This window comes from Chelonia mydas, chromosome 4, assembly GCF_015237465.2.
Source record: "Chelonia mydas isolate rCheMyd1 chromosome 4, rCheMyd1.pri.v2, whole genome shotgun sequence".
NCBI classification, from domain to species: domain Eukaryota; kingdom Metazoa; phylum Chordata; order Testudines; family Cheloniidae; genus Chelonia; species Chelonia mydas.
Window position 1 is genome coordinate 13,315,519 of NC_057852.1, and position 16,204 is coordinate 13,331,722.

The 16,204-nt window shown below is 38.7% G+C and overlaps 1 protein-coding gene across 8 annotated transcripts in view; it reads left to right on the plus strand.

Moving 5' to 3' along the window:
* The window catches only part of ANKRD17 (ankyrin repeat domain 17), a 130,016-nt gene that overhangs the window by 65,173 nt on the left and 48,639 nt on the right, over positions 1-16,204 (plus strand). For 7 of the 8 annotated variants that reach the window (XM_037896673.2, XM_037896675.2, XM_037896674.2 and 4 more), the window contains exons 4-10: positions 898-1,045; positions 1,366-1,513; positions 4,879-5,112; positions 8,000-8,094; positions 12,822-13,059; positions 13,628-13,819; positions 14,223-14,332. In XM_037896673.2, the coding sequence (XP_037752601.1) occupies positions 898-1,045; positions 1,366-1,513; positions 4,879-5,112; positions 8,000-8,094; positions 12,822-13,059; positions 13,628-13,819; positions 14,223-14,332 (1,165 nt within the window). Of the gene's footprint in view, positions 1-897; positions 1,046-1,365; positions 1,514-4,878; positions 5,113-7,999; positions 8,095-12,821; positions 13,060-13,627; positions 13,820-14,222; positions 14,333-16,204 lie in introns of those variants that run through there. The other variant, XM_037896679.2, reaches the window with a different exon arrangement.

Genomic DNA, 16,204 nt, shown 5'->3' on the forward strand with positions numbered 1-16,204 from the left:
CATTTTTTAAAAAAATGTAAAAACTAAAGATTTTCCATAAAAATTCATATTCCGTGTTTTTCCATGGCAAACGGATTTCTAGGATCCCTGCTCATAAGTTACCAGATAGACACTGCAGAGTAGGCAAAACATGATACCAGTGCAGGCCATCTCTTTCCACCCAAATCAGCCTTTTAGTTAGCAATCCCATATCATGGTGTACTCCTTCCTCTCCTGCACATTTCTTCCTGCTTGCTTATCACCCAACCATACTTCCCTTTCCCCCTTCACTCCTCACCCACCTGACCCCTTTCCCCCCCAAAAAGTCCTCTGTCAGGCTCCCTCTCATCTGATATAAAAAGAACTTTGGTTAGACTGGCTGCTAGCTGTTCTGCCGTGTCCACAGTAAACCTCCCATAAAATGAAAGCATTATAACAGAGACAATTTGTAGCAAACAGTTTAAGTTATTAAATTTTTATTGCACAGATGTGTAAAGGTTCAGATTAGAAACATCAGTGGCAGGGTTCACCAGGGGCAATGGTCAGACCTATGACTGTACAGTGCTGCTGTTCCATCACCTAGATTTTCCCTTGTTTCTATTTATATATAGGAAGTTTGATAAACTAAAACGTGACATGATGGGCTTGAAAATGTTTGTACTGGATTCTGTTTTACCAGAGCTTAAAGTGGCAGAAGCACTAACTGCTCATGAGAGTTCTAATTTTTCAAATGATATGTTGAAATACAGTATAAACCTTTTTCTGTCGCACTTTTCTTGTGTTGACTGCATCATGATGACGGGTCAGGTTTGTATTTGAAAAGAACATAGTACTTTTACTCTACTCACATAGGTATTTCTTTACTGCTTAACGTGTAGTTAAAATTTCATTTTCTGAAGATGATGTTTACTTTCCTAGCCGCAGTTTGGCAGAAGCTTGTTCAGAAGGAGATGTAAATGCTGTGCGAAAGTTGCTGATTGAAGGGAGAAGTGTGAATGAGCACACAGAAGAAGGGGAAAGTCTCCTTTGTTTAGCCTGCTCAGCTGGATACTATGAGCTTGCACAGGTTGGTTTCCAGTGCTTTCTTTTACACAGTATAGAAAGTACTGTCCTGGTGTATCACTATTCAGCCTTTGTGGTGGTACAGAGCCCAAGTAAAATTTCAGTTACTTCACTCTTTACTTATTTTCAACAGATAAAAACTCAGCTTCATTAGAAAAAATTTTCATTGCTAACAGGCACTTTGTGTATATATAGCATTTGAAATAAGCTCTTACAAGACACAATTTCACAAAACAGGATTGTATATAGAATGCAATTTTAAGCTCTATGACAATTTGGGCGTTTGTCATCTTAAAATAACACTTATTGTCCGTTCTGGCAAAGGTTCTTCTGGCGATGCATGCTAATGTAGAAGACCGAGGTATTAAAGGAGACATAACACCTTTAATGGCTGCTGCTAATGGCGGACACGTCAAAATTGTGAAGTTGCTGCTAGCTCATGGTGCTGACGTCAATGCACAGTCATCAACAGGTAATAAATGTGCCACGATGAACAGTGAGTGTCTGAGAGTGTTCTGTCATGGAAACGCTTAGCTTTTTTGCATCTGGTGAGTCAGTTGTTTGTTCCCCCCTCCACTGTGTTTGCCTGTTGCTTTCATATTTCTTGGAGAAATAAAAAAGATTGACTCCAGACATATGGTCAGTATCGCCAATCTTAATCAAACAGGAAGCTGAAGTTTACATCTGCCTTTTTCACTTTTGCAGTAGCTGTTACTCCATCTTCATTTGCAAATGGTGATAAAGTTCATTCCTGCCCAAATAATAGACTATAGACCACAGTGTGTATTGTTCTAAACTTTGCAACATGTACTGGACTCATTGAGAAACATGCTCACTAGCCATCAGTCAGTGTGAATAATTGTCTGCTAGCTACTCGGGATGCACTTTCTGTGATGAACAGTAGCAGGGGAAACTGGCAATCCAAGAGATGGAATGGTACTGTGGGAATGAGAGCAAAAAAGATGATGTAAAGGAGAGAACAGATTAAAAGATCATTAAGATCAAGGAAGTGAAGGATGCGCATGGGGGGAAGGAAGAGAAACAAAATTGTGGTCCTAACAAATAGTGGTGTCCTATATCTCTTTGCCAGTTGTCTATTTGGAACATGAAGCTTTAGAGTCAAGATAAAATACACACACACACTTCATAATCCATTAGTGTGTCCTAATAAGAAATCTTAAAAAAAAAAAAATAATAATATCTTCGCTAAAAAAAACCCTTTGAAATTGTGAGGCAGTACGGTTGAAAAAATACAAAAAATCCTGAGTGAAACAACACATACCATGATTTTCACATGCCTCATGTCCATTTCAGAGCAAGTGCACCTGTTTTTTCCCGCTCCATGGTCCACCCAGGACATCCACTTTAGGCTTCTGGCTCCTAGCCATCAACTCACTTGGGCAGAAAGTCGCATCTCACTTTCTCCTGACCAGAGATTTCAAGACGGCATAGCTCCCTGCCTCACACTGAGATATCTCCAGCAAGCCAGTTTGCCTAAAAAGGCCAGCACTTGTGCTTTGCTTTCTCTGTTGCTCTCTCTCTGGACTATGACCAGAGCATTGCCCGCAGTAATAAGTTACTACACAGCTCCTTCTAAGTAAACACATTCATTCTTAAGTTAAGAGCATTAGAGAGAAAACATTTAAACAATAAAAGAACCTACAAGGAGGCTAAAAAGCTTACCAGAGGTCACTCCCAATCCAATATAGGGCTGCGATAGGCTTTAGTCCTTCAAAACCCACAACTGGGTTTTTCCTATGATTACAAATGCTTTTGTCTTAGATCCAGAACAGAAACTGAGCAAATTAGTCATTTCTTTATGTAGCCCAGGCCTTTGATCTTGGCCTCCTGTGCCTGGCAACCAGGAGACAATGACCTTCTTGTCTGAGTAACTTCAGAAGGCTCGGTATTTGCGTACCTGGATTTAGGAATTTGCATTAACCTCTTCCTTAGGGATTCCCCAGGAAATCCATTTACAGTTATTGTCCCAAAAGTCCATACCTGTCTGGCACATTTTCAATATAGTTTTTTGAACTCCCAGGTCTCACATCTGTCACTTCTCTCCCCCCCCAACCCCCAAGGTTACATACAATCTCAGTCCACAATAATGCATAAACTTAATATAATGTCTTTCAAGGATACTTTTGAGAAAATTGCCATATCTTTCACACCTTGAAAATCTCCAAAGAGTTGTAAGTAGTAGAAATGTTGATAGTTTTCATGGGTTTGGGATCCATACCATGAGTTATGTGACTTCCTGGACCTTTAGAGCATTGCAGGAGCTATGGGTGAAATCCTGGCTTTGTTGAAGTTAAATGATAGCTCTCCTTTTGACTTAAATAAGAGCCGGATTCACCCTATAATTCTAGACTGTGGACAGCTGCAGTTGTGTGCCACTTGAGAGACTACAGCTGTATTATCATGAATACAAATTAGATTATAAGTGTTTGCTGTATTAAGCCGATAATGAAATTTGAAGTTCATCTGGAGACATACCTTTGCTATACATTTAACTCACCAACTGTTTTTATTTTAACATTTGGTGAGGCTTGGAAATCACTAGATATTTCTAATTGCATGAGCAATCTATGTTTAAAAAAAAAAAAAAAAGCATAGGCATAGTTCTTTGTGGCTATTGATCCATTTGACATTGTATAATAATCTTTTCCCTAAAGGTATGTAGATAATGATAGGTGTTTGAAAACCCAAGTCAGTGAATAGTTTCAAAAGTGAAATTTCCTTGAAAGAATGAAAGAAATGTAAGCACAGATCTATGAAGACAATGACATAGACTACATTATACTATTTTGAGCATAATTTGGATAGTTTGTTATTGACTACTTATTTGCTTTGTTGCAAACGATTGCTTTCTTGAATTCTGGCAGAGATTAATTGGACAAGTGGTGATTGTGAGAAGTTTTTTTTTTTAACTACTCTTTGCAGTTTCTTTTGCCAGATTATTTTATTCATGTATAATCTGTTTCAGTGCATAACTTCACAAATCGATAAATTTTGTTTTTAATTTTGTATTTTAGAGAAACTACTTTTGGGTAACTGCAAGTGTCCTTGTCAGCCCTGCAGTAGAGTGTTAACTACTGAAGTCTTGGTTATGAGTTGTTTTACAAATATGTTGCTTTCAACAAACTATTAATAAATATTAGAAGAATAGGAAATTTTTTCGTTACCAAATAATTGTCAGAAAGTAGAGTAGCAGTATCATTCCTGTTTTTTTAAAAAAAAAAAAGGGTGTGGGGGGTGGAGGAGGAATGCTCATGTTGTCTGTGATTCATAAAAGAATGAAAGTATATTTAATGAAAATATGCTGATTCCAGCTCTGGGTACTAAAAATTAACTCTTTGGGATTAAGTCTTGAAATCATCTTATCCAAGGCAGTTCACTCCACTCCTTACTTGATCTAACATCAGCTTTTCTTTGTGCAGAGTAGTATCACTACACTGAAACTGAAAATAACACATTCTTCACACCTCCCATTAAATTATCAGTGTGGAGATGAGTCATGCCAGAGGTTGCAGATTTACGTGGAGAAAAATGGGGGTGATTTCATTTCCCCCTCCCAAATCAGGTCATTAGACACCATTTATAGTTCAGGGTTTTAGTCTGTTAGCATTGGTATACGTGTGAAAAGTTGTTTTGTTTTTAATTGTACTGTTTCTTGAGCCATAACCTGAAAATTTTATAAACATTTTTAAAATATCAGAGTTAATATTAAGTATTGAAGTGAGTCTAGGGGTAAGTGGGATGTAGAAACAATTCCTGTTGCCAGAACAAAATATCTGAATAACTTCTGTTTTTGTTTCTTCTCTCTTCTGGTACTAGGCAACACAGCACTTACCTATGCCTGTGCTGGGGGCTATGTAGATGTTGTGAAGGTACTGCTTGAATCCGGCGCTAGCATTGAGGACCACAATGAAAATGGTCACACTCCACTTATGGAAGCAGGAAGTGCTGGACATGTGGAAGTAGCCAGAGTGCTGTTAGAAAGTGGAGCAGGAATCAATACACATTCCAATGAATTTAAGGAGAGTGCGCTTACATTGGCTTGTTACAAAGGTGCAGTATCAGTATTAAAGCCTTTACTTTTTTTGTAGAAGTTTTCCTAAAACACCTTACTTTCCTTAACAAGCCTTAGTATTCAGCATAAAATATATTAATTACAATGTTACAGATAGGTATAGATTTTGCAATTTACTAAGGACCAGAGTCTGATCCCTTAACCCTGGTTTAGTACCTTGCATTAAAATCAGTGGGGCCACTTATGGAGTGAGATGCTATTCAATGTAAGTGTATCGGAATCTGGTCCTTATTTTATATCTCTTATTTACATGAGGTTTTAAATCCTGTTAGGTCAGTAAAATAACCAGTAAAAGTGCAAACTTTCATGAAGAAATGCAGTTAACTGAAAATCAGTGGAATGATTTATTTACTGCGCACTACAAAAAAAAGTATCTAGCTTCTGAAAATAAGCTGCTTGTTGAACAAAATATGAAAAACATTTCTACAAGTGCTTGAAGATTAAGCCCTTATTTGGAGAAAATGATATTGGGGAACCAAAATATTTTGTAATAGTTTATTATAATTGCTCTAGACAAAGTCCACTATTATAATTCAGGTTTCAGAGTAGCAGCCGTGTTAGTCTGTATCCGCAAAAAGAACAGGAGTACTTGTGGCACCTTAGAGACCAGCAAATTGATTTGAGCATAAGCTTTCGTGAGCTTGCTCAAATAAATGTGTTAGTCTCTAAGGTGCCACAAGTACTCCTTTTCTTATTATAATTCAGTGAAACAGGTAGAAAAGACCATGAATAATACCTTTGTGTATAGTGCTTTTAATTTGTAGATTTTAAGGTGCTTTACAAAGGTCAGTATAGTTTCCCCATCTGTAAAATAGGGGTAATAAAGCCACAGAGGGGAAGTAACTTGTCGAGGCCAGTGGCACAGCCAGGAAGAGAACTCGGGTCTTCTGAGTCCCATTCCAGTGCCTTATCCACTAGAGAACACTGCCTCCCTTTTAGGCAACTGTCTATCTTAGACCACCCAGACCCATGGAATGCAAGTCTTGTTTACTTCTGTTAAGAAGGCCACATCTGTTAAATGAACTAATTTGTCCCTCAAATGGTTACTTAAGGCAGGTTTCACTCAAATAGTTATTATGGTGGATCTGTGCTTTCCATTTAGTGTCCGGTCTGTAATTTACATACTTACGTAGCTACATCAGCATAGTAGCTGAGCACTGAGGTATTTGGGTGATCATTAATTTTGTTCTAATATTCTTGATTACATTTTTCTGATTGTTCCTGTTGCACTGTTCTATTACCCTAGGTATTGGGATGTGGTTTTTGATGGTGTTTAGAAAAGAGTAAGTAGTAATGGAGTCTTCTGAAAATGAATTATAACAGAGCAATATGATTGGATTTTGAATCCTGATCTATGAGCTTTGGAAGCAGAGTAAAAAGCAAACCGCGCAAGTTTGTACTTACACAGCTCCTCACTCTTTTGCATAGGAAAGAACTTGGAGTTCAAGTTGACTGTGTTCAAAGTGCTCCTTCAGTCTTGTATTCCTTTCTTTCTTGGAGGTTCTGAACTCTTTTTGGCTTTCTAATTTGCTTCCAGATCTCGTGTCTGAGGCTTGAAAACTTGAGTGTGACAATGTTGTTATCACTATTTATTTTTTGTTGCTGTCTTGGCTTGCAGGATTCTTTCCCCCCCACCCCTCAAATCCATGACTAAAAAGTTGAAAATGGATTGTGTCACAGGTACAGGCCCAGCTGTGCCTTTGGACCCCTCTCTGGTCTCTGAGCGAACCCTCTTCAGGTGTTAGGCCTCTTGTTTCACCTCTCCTGGGGTGGAATCCCTCAATTCTCCCATTCTTATAAAAGGTCATGGGCTACTGCCTGTTGTATAGCAATTGTGATTTCCTAGCAAGTCAGACTGGGCTCAGCCCCTGCAGGTCTTCCCTTTGGGGTCACTGGTACATAGATTGACAAGACTGCTTTCTTAAAACAAAATATTGTTTAATCTTTAACAGTAGGAACACAGAAACATGAGAGAGGATTTTGAAAACTGTTTATACACATCTGTCACCCATGGATTACCATCCCCTGGAAACCAGGAAGGCCCAACCATTCCAAACCCCCTCCGGAGGGCCTGTATGTGTGTCAGCCTGTTCCTTTCCTACAGGCCCAAACAACTGTGTCCCTCCTTCTGGAGAATGAGTTAATTGCTAGTGTCCCTTTGAACTTTATGCTCCCAGCCTTGGCAAAACAGCTGTGTACTTCGGCTGGAGCTGGAAAGTAGCCATCTGCTCAGATAATCTCAGGTATTTTCTCTTAACTTGTTGACCTATTTACCAGGAGGTTATTCTTCTAGAGACATTGTGCTGCCTTTCTGCTGGTTTCCTAAGACCCTGCTATTAAACTAAATCCACCTGTGCATACAGTGAATTAATCCTATACAGTCATACAATAAATATTTTCCATAAACCAGTCATATACAATATTCATAAATAAATGGGCAGCAGCCTTTCACAACATGCTTACAATTAAAGTTAGGATTAAACCAGTTAGTCTAGTATTCTTTCTGAACAGTATCTGAAGTCCCTATAAAGCAATATGAAATTTGTGCAATTAATTGAACATTCTTGTAGCATATCACATGGAATAGTGCACTTGTACACTATTTTAGTGATTAGATAATGTAGGCTATGATGTTTACAGTAAAAGTCTGATTTTTACCCTTGCTAAAAATATGGGAGGTGGAAGTAATGATTTCCAAAGTAATTTTCTTTGTTTATGGTATTGTAACTGAGTCCTGCGTTGTTTAACTAGATGTGTTAAAACCTTTCTGCTGTGTTTCAGTCTATGAACACACACACAAAACAGAAGAATGTGACTTGTTGAACAGGTTTTGAGGTTTTTATTAATTATGTATTTTCAATTTAGGCCATTTAGAAATGGTGAGGTTTCTTCTGGAGGCAGGTGCAGACCAGGAGCATAAAACAGATGAAATGCACACTGCTTTAATGGAAGCTTGTATGGTAAGAAACAAATACATTGCTGTAGCATGGAAGCATATTTAGCATTTCTCCAGTTGCTGGAGAAGATCCACAAAACAACGATCCTCTTGTCTATTTGGTACACAATCTAATTTAAATTATATATGCCCATTCATTGTGCCTCATTATTTTTATCTCTCCCCATACTCAAAAGAGGGTAAAGAAAACATGGTTTAAGACAATACTTCTCTAAAGCAGAATGATCTAAATTAGCACTCATTTTATGCTTCACAAGAGTCATATTTTGTACTGGGTGACACTTTTGACTGCTGTGCTAGCACCTGTTTGGCCATGTTCCAATAAAAAATTTTAGAATTTGGTTATTTCTGAGACCTGCACAAAGAAGTCTTGAAATAAGTGAGTAGTATTTTACTACACTTGAGTCACCGGCTCATATCTTAACTACAGTCACTCTGGCTTGAAAGAAGAGCTTTGAACTTCAAGGTAACCTTTAAATCTTCTCACAGGAATCCCTAAACTGTAACAATATCAAATGAATGCTCCCAGTGGTCACATTAAAATGTGCATTTAACAGATAACTTTAAAATGTACATGTTTTTACCTTTTAAACTTATAGGCTGAATGCTTGTCTTTGCCTGGTTACTGGAGGTATTCAGCACATGCTATTGCAGTTCGGGGAAGCTCGTTTAAAAAAATAAAACAAAACTTGCCATGTGTAGACTTTCCATTTCCCATGTGTTCCTCTTCCAGCTTCTTTTACAAAAAAGTGTTGCTCTAGATCACATGACTTCATAGCCATTTAAAAATCTGTCATGACGATGATAGGGGAGATCTTAGAGGTGGCTACAGCCCTTCAAAGTTAGTTTGATTAAAAAAAGAAATGATATGTGGGTGATCATCCATTTCACGCTGTATTTCATTTTAGTCAGTTTTTTTGGCAAGAGCTACAATCGTCTATCATCCAAGTGATAGCAATGAAAGTCATATCTCACACAGGCTTGGTCTAACTTACCGTTCAGTTCCTATGGTTTTAGTTTGTTGACTTATGACCCATACAATTCGCAATATTAATTGTTCAGCTGCCTCTGTCCAAGAGAAGATTATCATTCTTTCCCTCAAGCTTCATCTTTGTCCATGCTGGAGTCTGAAGATTTTGGGTCTCTTGCATGACAGTTTAGGAAAGCTGTTTGGCAGCATATAATTAATAATAATATTGGTTATTTATCCCATTCACCGTGTAAGATATTGATGGATTTATTTGAATTCTTTCACTTTTGATTAAATTTAGAGTAGCTATCCAGGCAGGTTTAGTTCCAGCAAATCTGGGTCTTTTTCAGAATCTTTCCATTTAGTTATCCTGTTGCAACACCAAAGATTCAATGTGTAATATTCAGCATGCACCTCACCTATCCCAAGTCTAATGACATGTAAGCTGCAGGAATTTAGTCCCCTAGAGTGATGGGTGTGGGCAGATACGCATAATAGCTCTGTACACGGAAGGAGTTATTGGAATGTTGTATCAAGGTTTCCTACTAAATAATAAGGAAATAATTGCTTGTGACTGTTTTCCCCTCCCTTTTCCGTAAATTATAGCTGTTTTCTTTTCTTTGTGCTTTATCGTGACTCTCCATTCCCTCTTAAACAGAGAAACTGACAAAATTTCCAATAAATTTTTTGAGTTTTGTTGTGTTGTTCACATGCAAATGAAGAACAGAATCAAAGCAGAGAAAGTATAGCTTAACTTTTGCTACACACTAGATGCTGAAGTTTAACTTCCTTGCCCATTCTGATGATGTTAGTTACTTATCTCTTTGAATTTGTCCACTGGCTCCTCCTCTGTTACATCAAATTCAAGCTTCTTATCTTCTTGAAAACTCGGAATAACTAAATAAGCTTTATATAGCCATTCCAGCTTATGAAGTCTTGTCTCTCTTAACATTGCACCCCCCCCCCCAGCCTACTAGCCTCCTCTCCTGTGCTGAATGGTTTTGTTAGTTTCTGACATAAATATCTCCATGCCTTTTCTAGACTGCCCTTCTGCAAAAGGAATTTTCCTGAACTCATTCTCAAGGGCCTTACTCCTCTCTATTGTTATGTCCCTTTCAAAGACCCAGTTCTACTATGAATGTACTTTAAATACTCCCCACCCCCCCCTTTTTTTTTTAAAAACATATTGTGTATTTTCCATCCCTGCCTAGTCTCTGTTCATCCTTAGATTGTGAACTCCTTGGACAGGAACTGATCTTGTCTATTGGAAAGCAACTAGCTTGTAAAGTGGGGGCAGGGGTGTGTGTGTGTGTTGTAAATAATGTGTGTGCTTGATGTAAGAAATCCTTTCACATTATAAACCTGTTAGTCTGAAGATGATTGTAAAATGATGCCCCTAATCCTTATTGAAGTCTTAGTTTAGTCTTCCCTTTCCTGAAATAAATATAAAGACTACAAATCTGGGTGGTATTATATCTACTTAAGCGATTTTGCAAGTGATTGAATTGAGGAGTGGGTGCTAAAATTTTTTAATTAATTTCTAGAAGGCTCGAAGGATGTAGGCAGTTCATTTTTGTTTTTGAGATACTGATACTAAATATTGAGAAGCCAGAGCAATTAGATGGATGCTTACTGTGTGATTTCACATAAAAATGAAAAATAATAAAATGAGTAATAGACCCCCCAGCAGTGTAGACCAGGCCTTAGATAAGTTTATTGTATAGCAAGAAACTTACAAACAGACAAAATATGCTGTCTGGCTAAGCAAAAATCTGATAACCTTCCTACTAAAGGTTCACTTATTGAAAGGTCTTACTTCCCATTTAGAAATGGGTATATTATGTATGGTTTTCCTGAATGATTTACAGTAACTAAGGCAGCTAATATCTGTCAAGACGCCAGCCTATAAATTAAAGGTAAAGCCAAAAGGGCATCAGTGACAAGGAGTGGATTTCCGAAGGCATACAGTCCTTTCCAGTTCTGTACATAGTAAGCCACAAAAATGGACCATATCACCCCGTGAGTTTAGGAGAACAGCTGATAGAAGTAGAGGTGGTTTCTGTGGTGTCACTTAGCTTCACTTTTTTTTTTTTTTTTAAACTAGCACCCCATTTCCACCACACTCATGCTTTCCTCTGAAAAAATGGACATGTGTGGCTAGCTCAAATGCCTTGAGGATTTGTGTTGGTGGGTGGTTGCTTGCCTCTGTCTGATTCTTACCTCTCTTGGAACTGAATTCCAAGAGGCCTCAGAAGGAGGGATGCAGCTTCTCAAATTGAGAATTTTTTTTCCCTGCATTCTTCTGGAACTAAATTTCCTCTGTCATTGAGAATAAATATCCATGTCACACTTGTCCCAAATGGTCTGCTTTTAAGGGGGAAAAAAATCACTTCAGAGACTGCATTTTGGTATTTACTATTTTGTCCATCAAGATAGCAACTAAGGGGCTGGCGGGGGGAAAAATTGATATTTTGCACTGTTTTACTGTATGATGTATAAGGGAATGTCTGCGTGGGTGTGTTTTTTTGTTTCTTTTTTTTAACCTGGTTAAAATTTCAGGTCCTGTCATGCCTGATAGACTGAGTGGATATCTAGTGAAATGACATCACAAGAGCCAAGATAATGCAAGCTGAGCGATTGAGAGGAGAAGTGATTTTTAATCCCTGTTTTAATTTTTTTTTTAGATTGATTGAATGAATGAATGTCTGGCGTTTTGGAGAAAGGGAATTTTTTTAAAGATAAAACACCTCTGCCCCTTTAAGTTGAGGGCTTAGTAACATACATCTTGAGACGCCAACAAATCTTTCAGCAAAACCTGGGCGGACCAGACATTATATTCCTCATATATCTTAAATTTTTTAAATTAAACAATAAAATACACACTTTCATGTCTTCTTTATATAACATATATAAAAAAGAGCACCCAAGTTCAACCTTATCCACTGGCAAGATGACTAAAAATGTCTTACAGTAGCTTAGGAAGAAGCAAGAATTTTTTTTACTCAGTGTGCAGCAGGTTGTATTATAGTAATTTTATGGTGAAATTTATGATAGTGTCTGTTTCTTTCCGTGAAGGGGCTTGTTTGGCTAATACGATGAATATTTTGACAGAAAAGTAAATTTTTTTATGATGGGATCAGAATTTCATTAGAATCTTGATAACTTGTTTCTTATTTTTATTTAATTTTTTTATAATTCATAAGGAACTAGTAAATTCTGTACGAATTAAGTCAAAGTTAATGAATCCTCATTACCACACTTCTGTATTGAATTGTTACTAAAAAATTGGGTGAAGAAAACCTTTTTTTGTTTGAATTAGTGTAGTTTAGTGAAGTTCTCTAGATGTCAACATGGTTTTTTTTAAAACATGCATATGCTGTATTAAGTTCACTAATTTGTGAACCACACATTTAACTTTTGGGGGGCTATATAACGTAGCAATATGTCTACATTTGAGGCTTTGAGAATGTTTGAAAATACTTCGGGTTTGATCTTGCTCCCATCTTAACTCACTTAATCTGTTTTAGCTATTTGGATTTTCAAAAATGTCAAAGGGTGTTAGAAGACCATTGAAATTCAGTGGGATTTGTGCACATAGTTCCTTTAGACTCTGTTGTAAATCCCAACCACAAAGTGCATTGGGTCTGAATGAAATATACATAAACTGAAGTATGATCTTTAAGCCAAGTTCTGGTTGTCAGGGCAAAACTTGTGTTGCCTGTATTTGTGCTTTGTTCATCTTATGTTTTTTGCATTCTTAGGATGGCCATGTGGAAGTTGCTAGGTTACTTCTTGACAGTGGTGCTCAAGTGAACATGCCTGCTGACTCTTTTGAGTCTCCATTAACGTTGGCAGCCTGTGGTGGACATGTAGAGCTGGCAGCGTTATTAATTGAACGTGGGGCTAACTTGGAGGAGGTAAATGATGAAGGATATACACCACTAATGGAAGCAGCCAGAGAAGGTCATGAAGAGATGGTGGCATTATTGTTAGGTCAAGGTAACTATAACTGTGTGTCTACTCAGTAGGTTTGAAAATGTTATATGGGCATCTAGAAATATGAATGTCAGTGTATAATTTACAAAACTAGTTACAGTGCTATTTTTTTTCAGTCTTTTCCTATTCAAATAGTCTTTCTTCCAGATGCAACATCCTGACCTTTTTAACAAGAAATAATCCTCAAATAAATTCAGATTAATCAGTGAGAAGTAAATGAGCAACTGGTAATCTGAAAATGCGTTTTACAGAATAGCATTACATACTGATTAACCAATATATATAATTTAGGTTCTTCAAGTTGGCCTCTGCATAGATCCACTTGGGGAATATGCTTCTGGAATCTTACAGAAAAAAGAGGGCTCACTGAGATCACGTGAGCAATCCCTGCTAGTCAGAGACAGTTGTAGTTATGTGGATCTCAAATAATTTCAGGAGTTTTCTTTGAAACAGAGTAGTCAAATCAGCTTTACATTTTACATGTCTTTCATTAAAGAAATTAACTTTTTAATATTTGTTTCAGTAACTAACTTGATCTTGGTGGGGGGGGGTTGTTTCTTGTTTTTGGAAGGAGCAAACATCAATGCTCAGACAGAAGAGACTCAGGAAACTGCCCTAACTTTAGCTTGCTGTGGAGGTTTTCTGGAAGTTGCTGATTTTCTTATTAAGGCAGGAGCTGATATAGAGCTTGGATGTTCCACACCTCTAATGGAAGCTGCTCAAGAGGGTCATTTGGAGCTTGTTAAATATTTACTAGCTGCAGGTATGGAGTCATTTTTTGTTCTGCTTAGTTGGGTTCCAGAAGATTGTTTACTTGAATAGGGTACCTGTGCCCATGTTGATAAACCTTCATTAGCAGCATTATGAAGTTAGACTCTGTAGTGATTTATGTAACTGTTCTAGACTATTTAATATTTTGGATATATGTTTACCGCTGGAGAGTAATAAGTAGTTCAAACTTCAGTTCTGAGGGGACTTGTGTCTTTAGTGACTCATTTCAGAGTATGGCTGATAAAATCTTTAAAAGAATATTTTAATCAACTTTTTATTGAACGATAAAAAAAGGTTTACAGAGGTTTACAATCTGTTCTGTTAGGAACATAGAGACTTGGATATTTTTAGACTATTGTTTTAAAGCTTACATGTTCATTAATACTGCTTTTCAGGGGCTAATGTGCATGCAACAACAGCAACAGGTGACACAGCACTGACATATGCATGTGAAAATGGCCATACTGATGTAGCAGATGTCTTACTTCAGGCAGGTGCAGATTTGGTAAGGAATTAACTTTTAGATGATAATTATAAATCAGAAATAAAAAATATAATGAGCATTGAATGTTAATTGCTGAAAACTTGTTTTTTAAATTCTCCCTTTCATTTTACTTTAAATATGTTATCTAAATGCAGTTTTGTGTAGCTTGTTAACCATGTGGGAATTAGTGATTCTTCTTCCCAGTTTGATGTAAAATGATTATGTCATTATCTAAAAGCAATTCTCAAAATGCTTTAGTCCAGTGGTCATCAACCTGTCAATCGTAATTGACTGGTTGATCCTGGAGCCTCTGCCAGTCAAGTGCAATCTCTGGGCCACTAGAAGTCCAGCGGTGCAGCGGGGCTCAAGCAGGCTGCCTGCCTGCCTGCCGTGGCCCCACGCTGCTCCTGGAAGTGGCTGGCTGCTAGCACGTCTCTGTGGCTTCTGGGATTCCCGGCCAACGCATGGAGACCCGCTGTCCCTATCGCCCGCAGGGGCCGCAGAGATGTGCCAGCAGCCAGCTGCTTCTGAGGAGTGGCGTGGGGCCACGGCAGGCAGGCGGGCAGCCTGCTTGAGCACCGCTGTACCGCTGGCCGGGAACTGCCTGTAGTAAGCGCATCCCGGCCGGAGCCTACACCTCGCATCCCCTCACGCATCCCAACTCCCTGTACCAGACTCCCTCCCAGAGCCCTCACCCCAGTCCTCTGCACAAGCCTGGAGTCCCCTCCTGCACCAAACTCCCTCCCAGAACCCACACCCCTCACCCCCTTCTACACCCGAACACTCTGCCCCAGCCTGGAGCCCCCTCCTGCACCCAAACTCCCTCCTAGATCTCACACCCCTCACTCCCCCCCCCCCGAGCTTGCACCCCTCACTCCTGCACCCCAACCCCCTTTCTCAGGCTTAGCCAATGCACGCCCCACAGTTGAGAATGTTACACTGATTTGTGACAATCCCTGAATGATTTTGTATCTATAAACCACAAATGACACTAATAAAAAGTAAAACTCATGAAATGTCCAGTGGATTCTATGACATTAGGTGCAGTGTGACCATATGATCCCTGCACCCAAACTCCCTCCCAGAGTTTGCACCCTTCACTCCTGCACTCCATACCCCTGCTCCGGCTCAGCCCGGAGCCCCCTCCCACACTGTAAACCTCTCGGCCCCAGCCCAGAGCCTGCACCCAATCCCCGGCCCCAGCCCGGTGAAAGTGAGTGAGGATGAGGGAGAGTGAGTGACAGGAAGAGGGAATGGAGAGTGTGGGATGGGGTTGATCCTGGGTTGATCTTAAATTCAAAAAGTGATCTTGTGTATAAAAAGGTTGGAGACCACTGCTTTAGTCTGACTTACCTTGGCTGGCTTCCAAAGCTGTTCCAACCCCTTAAAAGTAGCCTGAGCAGAAAAATACTGCTGCCGTGTCATTTATATGAAGCATTTCAAATTAAAATGCAGAAATGATCCACTCCACATTCTGGTTAATACCAGAAAATAGCTGTTTCTGTTATGCTGCAAGTGAAAAGCCCGATTTCCCCCCCACCCCACTTTCAATAGCAACTATTAAAGATGTCAATTCTGTTCCTGCTTTAATTACTAGGTGTTGATAAACTGTATTTAGGTAATGGAATAAAGATGATTGAGGTAAACAGAGACATTGTCCATGTTCAGCATCTGTTGAGAATGCCTGTAGAGCATTATATTAATGCCACATAAAATGAAGTTAACTCTGAAGCTTATTAATAAGGGAACTCTTTTCTTTAAAAAAGCCCATAAACATGGGCTTTATAGTCTGACCATTTTAATACTTCACACTTACACTTTTCATCCGGGGATCTCAAAGCTCTTTACAAAGGTGGATTGGTATTATCCCTATTCTACAGATGTCATCAAGAT